The sequence below is a fragment of the Triturus cristatus genome, chromosome 2_2 (genome assembly GCF_964204655.1).
Source record: "Triturus cristatus chromosome 2_2, aTriCri1.1, whole genome shotgun sequence".
NCBI classification, from domain to species: domain Eukaryota; kingdom Metazoa; phylum Chordata; class Amphibia; order Caudata; family Salamandridae; genus Triturus; species Triturus cristatus.
Window position 1 is genome coordinate 1,089,926,915 of NC_140582.1, and position 12,587 is coordinate 1,089,939,501.

At 43.4% G+C, this 12,587-nt stretch overlaps 1 protein-coding gene across 8 annotated transcripts in view; it reads right to left on the minus strand.

The window, feature by feature from the left end:
- Nucleotides 1–12,587, minus strand: part of REEP1 (receptor accessory protein 1) — a 323,709-nt gene that overhangs the window by 53,769 nt on the left and 257,353 nt on the right. For all 8 annotated transcript variants that reach the window (XM_085642628.1, XM_085642626.1, XM_085642623.1 and 5 more), the window contains one exon: nucleotides 8,117–8,289. In XM_085642628.1, the coding sequence (XP_085498754.1) occupies nucleotides 8,117–8,289 (173 nt within the window). The remainder of the gene's footprint in view (nucleotides 1–8,116; nucleotides 8,290–12,587) is intronic.

The window sequence follows — 12,587 nt, forward strand, 5'->3', positions numbered from 1 at the left end:
TTTTACAAAGAGAGGCATTCTGGATTAAGAAGCTTAAAACTCTTACTCCGCACGGACTCAACGACAAATTTGAGATGGCTTGCTTCCTTTAAAAGACTATTCATATCTGATACTTGCACTCCACCTTGGGACCCCGACTCAATATGAAAGCACTTTAACCTATAATGCATTCAACCCACGTTTATTTCCTACCTGATATTACACGCACATATATTTCCCCACACACTGGTCCTTTTTTCCTGAACTCCCTTAGACATAGACCATAAAACGTAATATTTGATTATGATCATGTTTTATATTTGTTGACGTTATGTTTGACCATATGATTCATATGTATTATTTGATTATGTTTAAATTGATATACTGTTGCTGACATTCAGCGTATAAACTACGCTCACTCACACTATTTTATGAAGCCAGGTACACTCTGGCGGTCACATAATTTATATACATCCATCAACAACATTCGTTCAGGTTTCATTTTTTTCAGAACTTTATTGACATACGACCCGGGCACACTAAGCATGCTTCATCGCGTCTTCATTTTACTTTGAAAATTATTCGAACCATTTTCGATGGTTCTAATAACATTCTATTTTCCAACCAGATGATCTATACACTGCACTTAAGGTGAATAGATTTCGTAGATCTGTATTGAGCGCAGAGGTAACGCTCGAATCTTTCTTCACGATCATGGTGCTTCGTAGTCTTTTTTTAGTTTCTATGTCCACGCTTTACAGCGCGACTATTTACTCACCTGATACTGATGAACTACCAACTTCGACCGAGACATACTTCATCACGAACGTTTCTTCGAATCGGTAAGGACGTTATACTTTACGACCCCATTTCTATGAGCTTGCACTCAAAAATTTGACTGGAATGTAAGGTTTGTCCTTTATTTTCAGATCAGTAACATACTGCTCCAGTAACGGTTTTTACCGCCACCTGAACTGTTGTTATTAAGGTGAGCTTGGCTTTAAGCATTGAGTGTATCCAGACATAATTTTTCACATCACGTAGTTAATATAGAGTTTTTATTTCTGCAGATTCTTCCTCGTTAGCAACATGAGAATCGTGTAAAATGACATAACTGTCCAGGTACGAAATCGGGGCTCCTTGCATTATTTATCATTATTAATTCACAGAGAGATTAGTTGTTCTTATACTTTCATTGTCTTGAACTCTCTCCACAGAATACAAACATGTAACTCATGTGAACTACTGAAAGGTATCGTATACCTATTATTAAATTAAAAAACACGACATTCTGTTCACGCACCGTGCAGATTCTGACATACACTCTCCTTTCTTTTCCAACAGTTTACCCCTGAAGAAGGGACCACAAATGTCCCGAAATGCATTGGGTGTTTGAAAAATTATTTCATTAGTAACTTGTGTTTATTACTGTATAAATGTATACACATTGAATGATCATGTATATTGTGGAAGCTCACATGATAAAATTGCATATGATCATTGTTTATTTTGAAGTGAAATGAATTAAATGTTGAAACAAATTTACAGCTGTGCATATTGCAGTCCTGGTAAATTTTATACTAGGCCACCCCCTTTCCTTCATACTACGTGCCACGCAAGCATAAGGCAATATTGCACGCCTACCATCATAATCTCAGTTTATCTCCTATAAAACGAGTGCGCCCACCACCCATTTTCAACTATTTATACCAAAACATTTTTCAAATCGGGCATAGTAATCACTAGTGTCTTCATCTTGCTTCTGTTTACAGGCTGAAATTGTACCCCAATCTTCCTTTTTCGTAGTTAATAAACGTGGCAGTACCTGTACTAATAAACCTGGTAGTGCTTTAGTTTTATCCCCAAGTCCTGCTCCTGCAGTTCGGGCCTTTTCTTCTGCTTCTAACACTGACCATTCTATCTTTTGGTCTCCTACCTCCCACTCTTTTTCCTTGAGTTTCTCATAAATACCAGCAGGCATCAATACCTTTAATATTGTCATAATGTCGGGATAGGTATACTCTCCCATGAGTAACATGTCTTTAATTTCTCGGTGAAAACCCGCGGGATCTTTGTCATGACTGGGTACCACTTTCTTCATTTGTAACAATTCTATTTTTGATATGGGCGTATATACAAATACGCGCTTAAACTCGTTGTCCTCGCCTTTTATTGGGTGCACTTCTCGTAAGGGATTCTGTCTATCCATGTGATACGTGGTTCTTTCCTTGACGGGCAATGAGACATGCTCTGCGCATACAAAAAGAATATACTGCTTTCTTGATTCTAGAATTTCTTTAATTAATTTAGTACCTGCACCTCTCCATTTATTCATAAGCAATTCAGTCAATATGTCAGGTAAGGGACCAGGGTCCGAACGCTGACTCCGATATAGTATAATGAGTTGTTGAATCATATAAATCCCAGCTAACCTCTGTTCATCTGGGGTGAGATTCAAAAATGTGCGTACTACTGTATCATCACTATATTTTCCGGGACTGTCCACCCAATGGACAGCTGCCCTGGCTAAATCTTGTTCATCCATAGAATCGAGAAAATGATAACCCCTTCGTTCTCGGAGTAGTTTGTCGGCGGTTTGGAACGAATGCTCGTTAGACCTTATATTAATTATAGGTATTTGGAAATTCCTGTTATTATCTGGACATATCGGACGTATCGGGTCAATAAGACATCTATTACTATTACAAGATCTTCCTCTTCCTACATAGGCTATGGTGTCTGACTGTCCTGTGGGCAGTCCTGACCCTTCTTCCTCGCTTTGTTCGAACTCGTCTACCTCTAATCTCTCTTCGTGTAGGCGTTCTATTTCTTTACGGATCTTTCGGCACATGGCTATTATACAATTTTGCTTATCATGTCTCCCTTCTGATATATTCTGGCTCCATCTGGTAAGAATTCGCATTGCTTCCGGGTCTACCCCCGGTCGGTCTTGATTTCTGATCACACAATTTATGAGGAAACGTAACAGTTCCCCCTGTATCTCTACTTTCTGGTATTCCATAGCTCTGTTAATACATTCTGGATCTCGCCCTGTTTGGACAAAATGATATATTTTATCTAGATGCGCAGTCATTCCTGGTAACTTCCCTAAATACACTGCGGCTCGTCTGATACGCAATGATGCCAGGGTCATTTCGTCCTCTTTACCGGGCACAGGGTCATATCTGCAATCTATAAGAAGTTCCTTAAGCGTACGGGCACTTATGAGTTTGGGTGTACGTGAATGTGCTGACTCTTGAAAAGTAAGTTTATTTATTCTGGGTGGCGTAGAAAAAATATTGGTAGCACCTCCCGTGGCCCCATCTGGGGTATCGGGTGTGAAAGGATTCGTCGAACGTGACACAGCAACTACAGGTGTGGACACAGCTATAGAAGTAGCTGTAGGAGCGGATGCAGAAACAGATGTGCTTGCCGGAACTTGTGACTCGATTTGTTGCTGTAGGGATACGGGTACTGGATCTTGGCGTTGGATCTCCCTGGTATGCGGTCTATGTGGGGCGGAATTAGCATACTCGGGAGCTGCGTCATCTAAATATGAGGAAAGAAAAACATCTTCTGCGGTTCTAGGATGCCCCTTAGGATGTACCTTTATTGGGAACAATGGGGGTGGCAAGTCTTTCGGTATCTCTGGAGTAGCCTTAGGTAATCCTTCGGCCAGAAGGGGATACATACCATTCATAAGGGCATTTCTTTGTCTGTCTACTTGTTCTGATTTCACTCGGATACCTTCCTCAGTTAATAGATTTTCTCGAACTTTATTTGAACTCTCTTTACTCTTTTCTTCCTGTCTACGTGCTTTTTCTGTGCGTCTATGAGATTCTTTACGCCATAACTCAACGGCGTCTTTCTGTGACTGTCTGACCTTCCTTTTCCATAACTCTTCTTCGACTTTCATGATGCACTCTGCATCCCAGGTTCCCGCTGCGGGCCACCTCTGACTTTCTGGTAATCCCTTGGTGTAGTCTACCCATAAATCAAGAAATAATATAGCGTCTAAGCCATGTTTATGATACATGAAGTGCCCTGGAGTATCCCTAGGAGGAATAGGGACGGCTTCTTCGAGAACCCCTTTTCTAGTAGTGATCTGTCTTAATTTTGAAAAGAGCGGCATATTGACAACTGATCCGATACTTAATCTTGAACACACTTAATACAAAAGCACAATAATGAACAACCATTCATACCACAATATGCAGGACGTTTTTTAAACACATTAAACATTAAACATTAAACCTTTAACTGAAACAACAATGATGATCGTCTGCATAACTAATCACCAAGAAAATTCTTGACAATAACTAGATACTTCGGAATACTTGATATACTGCTAAACAGTACAGATACACTGCTAAAACAGTGCAGACCGGATTTGTGTACCCAAACCCGTCTTGACCGGCACAACCTATGTGCACGTCAGAAATGCCTCCCCAGTAATGGTACTCACCGGGTAGCTTCGGAAACGGAAGGCCTCGGTAACTTGAACTTGAACCGGACTGGACTCGACTCGATTCGTCGGAAACTGGACTTGACTTCGAACTGGTGGGTCTCTGTATACCTCGGATCTTGCTCTCTCAGCTAGGCTCTGGTCGGGATACTTCGCACTTCTCACCGCCTCGTCTGGGTGTTGATCGCAGTCTCAGTCGCCCCCGCTTGACCGGAGGGAGATACAGGAAATCCTGCTGGTACGCGTTATTGTCCGTCCAGCTGTGGCAGGAGACCGGGCCTGCAACTCACCGCCGGCGCGTGAGATGAGAAAGTGTCCCTATTCGGGCGCCATTCATGTGGTAAATAAAATTCCTTTACCTGGACTTAATTTGATACAGAAACATAATAAAATAGCTCAGTAAAATGAGAGGCAGAATCCGTGGTATTAGAGGTTCGGAATGGGCTTTATTCCAGTGATCGATTATAATCGGTTGCTCCAAGTTCCATCACCACGGAGGTTCAGGAAGTGAAGTACATACATTGTTGACATGAAATGACTTTTATAGATCATACATTACAATGAAGCGAATGCAGTAGGCGGAACAATTGATAAGGAAAATGACGATTTATCTGCGTAACCAAAAATGGGTGTAATAAGGAGTAAAAAGGAACATAATTGGTTATGATGTCACATATAGGTGGATCTATAAGATAATACTTGGCATAGATGCGCGCGCAGCAGTATGACGTGTGATTGACGTGCAACTAGGGGGTGAAGGGGACTTGACATTTAGCTCTACATGTGGAGACAAGAAGTCTGGGGGGTCAAGTCAACCTAATCCCAAATCATATCTAACATCCTATGTTTAAAGAACTATGTTATCCACGAAAGAAGGACTCTCGGACAGAATCTATTCTATACTGACTGTGCGTGCGTGTACAAGCGTCTAAGTGTCTACACTAAATGCGAGGGGATAGGAATATTCCATGGTAACAGGACTATGAATTACTTGCATAAGGGCAGAGAAGCCGGGCCTTTTGCTTGGTAACTGGAAGAATGTTTACTTAAACTACTAGGCAGGAATGCATCGGCTGAGGGGGAAGCAGATAATTCGAAGGTGAAATACAGTTCTTGGCAGAGAATAGGCTGATGTCAGGCTTCGTGAGCCGCGCAGAGAATGAGACAAAGTTCATGGTCACAGATGCAGGCTCAGACTGGAGCTTTCAGAGGCAGAAGGCAAGAAGAGTTTGATGACAGAATCAGGGCCTACTTGCCTGGACTGTAAAGTGGCATAAGTGAACCATATAAAGCCGGTGGCCTTTCATACTTAGGAATGGAATATCCGGCCTATTCATGGCGGATCTGACAGAGGACATGTTGACGGTGGACGCACATGTGTTTGCGTCTTCATAACTGGAACTGGGGGGAACATACATGTACTTGTGACATGCACATAGAACCGTTGGGGTCCAAGATAGGGGACATAACTGACCAGAAAAATCCATATTTCCAGTGTGTATGCGTGTGTGAGAGAGACTGAAAGTGAGTGAAGAGGCAGTGATTGAGTGACTATCTAAGTGAGAAAAAGGGAATCAGAGTGAGTGAAAATAAGTGAGAATGAGCGAGTGAGAATGTGAGAGTAATAATAAGTAAGTGTGAGTGACAGTGGCATTGAGAGAGAGAAAATAAATGAGTGAAAATAGGTGTGGGGGAGTGTGAGACAATGTGAGGGATTGACAGTCAGGACACGTGAGTGAGAATGACTAGTGAGAATGAGTGATTCAGTGTTGTTGAGCATGAGTGAGTGTGTGTGGATGTGTTACACTTGTGATTATGCTTCTGGCTTAGTCTAGATAATAAATAGGAACAAAAAGAGAGCGAGGAAAAAGAAAAACTTGTCCTCTTCCCCAATGACTTTAGCAAAACAAAATGGACAAGTTTTTGACGATTCAGAGCAAATGTTTTTTGCTATCACCTTATGGAAAACTTGAAAGAAGAGAGCACAACTGCTGTGGAAAAAAACCCTCACCCACCTACCTAGTAGGTGGCATGCTTCATCATTGGGGCCCAACTGGATTGCCTAGTACAATCCAGCTGTGCTACGACGCCTGGATTACAGCGGAGCAGGATATTGAGCAGAGAGTGACGTGCTATGTGAGATGTAACTATAGGTTAAAAAAGTCTCTGAGAAATGCCCTTTGAAAAAAACTTTTATTAGAAGGGTCCCAGGACTAATGTTAAAAGTTAAGCGGGATATATAGTTAGGAATATTATTTTCCTGATATCCCTTGTAAATAAGGTCAACTAGTTTCAGCCTTCTGGATGGTTCTAGAGGCTTTCGTCAGGACCAGAAAAAGTTGAATGGCCATAAAAACAAGGTTTAGGCCACGTGTAAATATCAGCACACACCCTAAAGTGTGCTGTGAGTGTAGTGGTAATGTACTCACAGTATCTCCGTTTGAGAGTACCTGAAAATAAAAGGTTAATTAGTAAGGACATATAAAACAGTTGTGAATCATGCATATAAACTAAATGCATACTCCTTTCAACTTGTGGCTGGTGATCTAATGCCAGTAGCATGGTGGGCATGCATGAACACTAGAACGGGCTTGCGTGGCTACAATGTGCCCCAATAGTGTAGGGATATCAGGAAAATAATATTCCTAACTATATATCCCGCTTAACCTTTTAACATTAGTCCTGGGACCCTTCTAATAAAAGTTTTTTTCAAAGGGCATTTCTCAGAGACTTTTTTAACCTATAGTTACATCTCACATAGCACGTCACTCTCTGCTCAATATCCTGCTCCGCTGTAATCCAGGCGTCGTAGCACAGCTGGATTGTACTAGGCAATCCAGTTGGGCCCCAATGATGAAGCATGCCACCTACTAGGTAGGTGGGTGAGGGGTTTTTTCCACAGCAGTTGTGCTCTCTCCTTTCAAGTTTTCCATAAGGTGATAGCAAAAAACGTTTGCTCTGAATCGTCAAAAACTTGTCCATTTTGTTTTGCTTTAGTCTAGATAATGCCTGGAATATTGGACACTCATGGCACAATGCGAGCGCTGACATACTGCAGGTAATTCTTGGCATAAGGTAGCAGCCATGGCATAGGGAACCATTCATTTAATACAAATGCTGCTCTGGTACAATGGATGTAATTATTGAACTTTTACTGCAAGAAATGGGGCCAACTCCTTCGAAGCTTCAGTCTTCATCAGCTTGATACCCCATAAAACTACTTTCAAATTCAAAAGCGACTTTTCAGAGCCTGTGGGATTTTAAGTTCATTATGTGACATTTGTGCTAGAAAATGCATTCATTTTCCCAAACCATCTGAGAAGAAGGTGGGCTTCGGGGTAAGGATCAGGCCACACCACTATCAATGTCCCCCACCTGGTATGTGTATGTGCTGTGTTTTCATGTATCCTCTCTCTCCGATACTATATGCAAAGGGTTGTCAAGAGTCCAAGATAGTCAGACCCACGCTGGCATATTTAGAATATCTATGCGATTCAAGCGAGCCTGGCTTGTTCCACACTGAGTATAGAAATGTGATTAAGAAACCCTGATAGAGACAATATTCACGCATTACACGACAAACGTTCTAATGGGACAACACTTGCATGCAGACAAAGAGACAGACCTTTCACTCAAAGAGACAGTTCGACTCCCTGGATGGGATTTCAGTACCTCTATAGGAGGCCGAGTTATTTTAGGAGTGTTAGGCTTGGATGCCTGCTCTGTCTGTTGGATGCCCTCATCAGTGGTGCCATCTGAGCCTACAAGCACCTTCATTTCACCCTCCGCGGCACGCGATTCTTCCAACTCACCACCATATACCTCAACAACTTCAAATTGTTCATCTAAAGTCTAAATGTTGGAGACAAAGGCAAAAGGGAGTAAACATCAGTGACTCCTGTTGCAACATTTGTTGAGAGACAAAATAAAAGCATGCTATTGATGCCCAAAGCAGTTCCATGCAACATGGTCATTATCTGTTTTTATTAGACTGGGAGATACTAGTCAGATTGTTGTGTACATGACTTTACAGTTCTTTCTCTACTGTCTATCCTTTGTGAAAGGATGTTAACATAAATGTGCACGTGCATATATGCATGTATGCTGTAGACACTTATGAAGAGCAAGTGAATGTAAGGAGCACTTTACATAGTAAAGTGAGGGGTAAACTCTAGCTGTGTGCCTATAAACAAGTGCCAAATAATTACTGAGAATGTATATTCCTCCTACCTCCCCTCTTAGCACTCAGTCTTCTTCTGTGGAATGATAGCCATGTGGTCAGATGTATTTCGCTGCACCCTAGGAAGGGCCAAGTAGCGCAACGAAAAGAAGGTCCTCCACAGAACAGGATGGGTGTGTGCAATGCAGAGTGCCCACAAATCTCAGTGAGACAAGCTCCATTATTAGGAGGTTACATCACTGGGGCAGGGTAGCTCTCTTATTGGAAATGCTAGGGACTGGGGGTCCTTGTGGATTCCCTAGACTGGATGAACCCTCTGGCTTAGGGTAAACCGAAGGGCGTTTTCTTGGGTGGATTGTGGAATACCTGTGCGCCTACCATGAGTAATAAGCAATGTGCCATTCATCTCAAGCTACATCTCACTAATGCGGTCCTCATAAGCTGGACCCAGTCGGAGGATATTTGTGTTCCTCTCTACAAGGGAGCAAGCCTGGCATCTTGACTGAACCGTTCTGGCTGGAAGAGGACCAAGTCTGATTTGCCTACAGTTGGCTTCTGTCTGGTGAGCCTTAGTGGACAAAAAACATAATTGACTGGAAGGCAACACAGTGGCTGAGAATAATTCAAGCATTCCATCCATTACTTTATGTTTTTGTTAGTGAGGCACCCGGGGTGTGATGGGTATGGCCAGAGGTGGATCCCCTGCTGATAATGCCATTGAACTCAAGCCGCCCCTCAGCGATGAGGCCCTAATGGATTGGAACTGGTCTGTGGCTGCTTGTGTGGCCTTGCACAGGGGACCTGGTAACACAGCTCAGGCTGCAATGTTTTTGTTAGAACAGGACTTTCATGTGGCCGGTCTGAAAATAATTATAAAGTGGGATATGGCCTGAGTAATTACCAAAGGCTGAAAACAATTGAAACAATCCACCCATCAGACTTTTGCTTTTCTGTAGGATAAGTTCAGAAGGTGTGTGCATGGGGGCTGAAGGGTGAAGAAGTGCCTGAGTGACCCAACAGAATGAAAAATGTAATGGGTTGTTCATTACCAATATGTAGTAGGTTTGTGCATGTGTTCTTAGTCAGCATCTGTCTTACGTTTAGTCTGGTTGTTTTTTGTTGCTTCTTAATTTATTCTTGTGCCTGGGGGGTGTCAGTGTAGAATGATTCTGGCTCTGTACTCCAATGTAGATTCTGGAATCGTATCTATTTGAAATGGGGCATATCAAAGTCAGCTGCCGACCGCGGATCAGTCTGAAGTACCACTGCCTCTCTCTGCTTTGTGTGTTGGTTAATAAAGTTAAAGCAAGTAGACTTCAGGCATCCCCAGAGAGCCACCTGCACCGTCAATGACTGCTCTGTAAATACCGGCAGCCAGACTCTGTGCGCTGGCAATCAAAATGCTCTCCTGAGCCAACACATTCTACATAATCACTTAGAGTAACATTCTGGTTTCCTTGTTTTCATCATTACTGGGAAAACGATCCATTTTAATCAGCCAGTATTCTACTTTCAAACTGTCTGGTGACTTCCAGTGTCTTATACACAATTGAGTTTCGCCAGCCAATGACCAATCTCTTTCTTGTATACACGGTCACCTCCTTTCGCTGCCTGTTTGTGCCAGAAATTCCAGGGTGGCTCATGCTGTCTGGCATCCAGGATGCTCCCAGGTACTGCCTCTATTGAATCAGTTGACTTTTGTAGGAAGCTGGATCTTTATATAGTGGACCAAAATGAGGTGCACTATGTAAAGACTCCAGGCAAACCCCGATTGGTTTACAGACACACACATGATATCCCAAATATTCTCTTGTGTGGTAGTGTGGGTGAGCAGGAAGACATATCAGAGGGTGTTCTCGTACTGGGTAGGGCACAGCTCTGACTTTCAGGAGCACAGGGTCCTCTTCCTGGGAGCTGCTGCATCTGGCTGGCTGGGGAGCAGCAACTCAGTTGACCAGACTTTGCGTTTTGGTGCCTACAGACTGCAGGGGAGTAGCTCCTTTACCCCAAGGAAGATTGCAAAGTGCTTGCAGCCCACTGGGATTCTTGGCAGCAGTTTAGTGGCAGAACGACTTGCTGGGTCGCAATTGTCGAGACGTAGTGCAGTAGGCAGGGTTATGTGCCAAACGTCCACAGCAGTCTTCAGTTCTTGCTTTTTCCTGTGGCTCTTGGTGTCCTTCCCTTCTTGATCTGTGGAATCTGAGTTCCTGGTGTCAGGGGTGCCACTTAAATACTCAACTTAGGAGCATTACAGGGAGTAACAGGTAGTAGCCAATGGGCAACTTACCTTTAGGGTGTCTACACCCTGTATATGACCACTTACTGTGGGGAGTGGGGCTAACCCTAACCTAGAAACCCTAATTGTGCCAAAACTAAGATGGTGGAATTCTAAAAGTCATGTCCACTTCAGGTGGCCCACCTTAGGGGTGGTACTAGCCTGAGAGGGGTACAGGCGTCCTGACTAGCTAATTTTCCCACCTGTCCTGGTACCAGATGGGACTGGGGGTGGCATTTGCCCTGGTTTGGAAAGCCTTGGACCACATATCAAAGGCAGCAGAAGCCTTTGATGCCTCGTGCCTTGATTTGCAGATCACTTTGCCATATTGCTTGGAGGAGGTGACAACACCTCCGGCCTGAACAGGCATTGTTTCTGCCATCAGAGAGTGCAGGCTCTCATCTGCAGGGGGTCAGAAACCTGTCTGTCGTGGCAGGCTGATCTGCACCAGTCAGGCAGCACACTAGTAGTGGGTAGGTTTTCAGGTGGCACCTCTAAGGTGCCCTCTCGGTGCACGTATTAAATCCATCACTGGAATCAGCGTGGGTTTATTAATATGAAATGCTTGATACCAAACATCTCTGGTTTCAGTAAAGCAATCATGTAGCTGGGGAACTCGTATTTACCAGAGTCCAGCACACGTACTCAAAATGGCAATCCTGTTCACTTGTATCATCTAAGAATCAACTTAGACTTCACCGGGGCATATCTGCTCATGTACATATGTTCACACATTTAGTGGAGTGCACCATGCTTTAGGACTGTAAGGCCTGCTGTAGGGATGACTTACCTATACTGCATGTAGTGTATGCAGGCATGGCACACAGGAGGTGTGCCATATCGCGTCTTCACTTTTCTCTGCACTAGTGCACGCAGCCTGCAATGGCAGTTTCCATGTTGATGCTGAGGGGTCTCTTAGGGTAGCACAATACGCGCTGCCGCCCTACATATCCTCTTTAGTACTTCATGCCCTAGGTACCAGGATAACCATTTACTAGGGATCTACAGGGTGTGCTAAAGGTATTGCCAATTAGAGAGCAATTGTGCAGTGTTTAGGGACAAAGATATGGCACTGGGGACCTGGTTATTAGGAAACTAGTGCACTTCTGCCAAAACTGCATCAGATACCAGGCAAAAAGTGGGGGTGACCATGTCAAAAGGGGCGCTTTACTACAACCCTGAATATCCAAAGTTTGTTTGTGTAAGTCTGCTATAGTCATTTCCCAGTTGTGCTCTGGTAGCCTGTCTCAAGTTCACTGGTGGCTCGCTCAGGTAGTGCTGCGGGGCGGTGAGGGGCAGGGTGGAGGTGTAGCTGAGTCTGACATAGGACGGCAAGGAGTAAAGTAAGTAAATAAATAAATATTTACCTTGCGGTTGCTGCATCGCCGATGCAGCGAGCGCAAGGTAAATAGTTTAATTTATTTATTTACTTACTTTACTCCTTGCCGTTGTATGTCCGACTCCACTACCCCCAACCTGCCCCTCCCCAGCCCCACCGCCCTGCAGCACTCCATCTGTGAGCCACCACTGCTCAAGTTAAACATGCATATTTTATTATGGGATTTGTAGGAAGAAAATAAACAAATGATTATATTATACATAATTATTGTCAATCACTGCAACAGAAACAAACATATGGAAATTAAATAGCTTTAGAACATTTTGCATCACAATGCAGTTCTATTTCT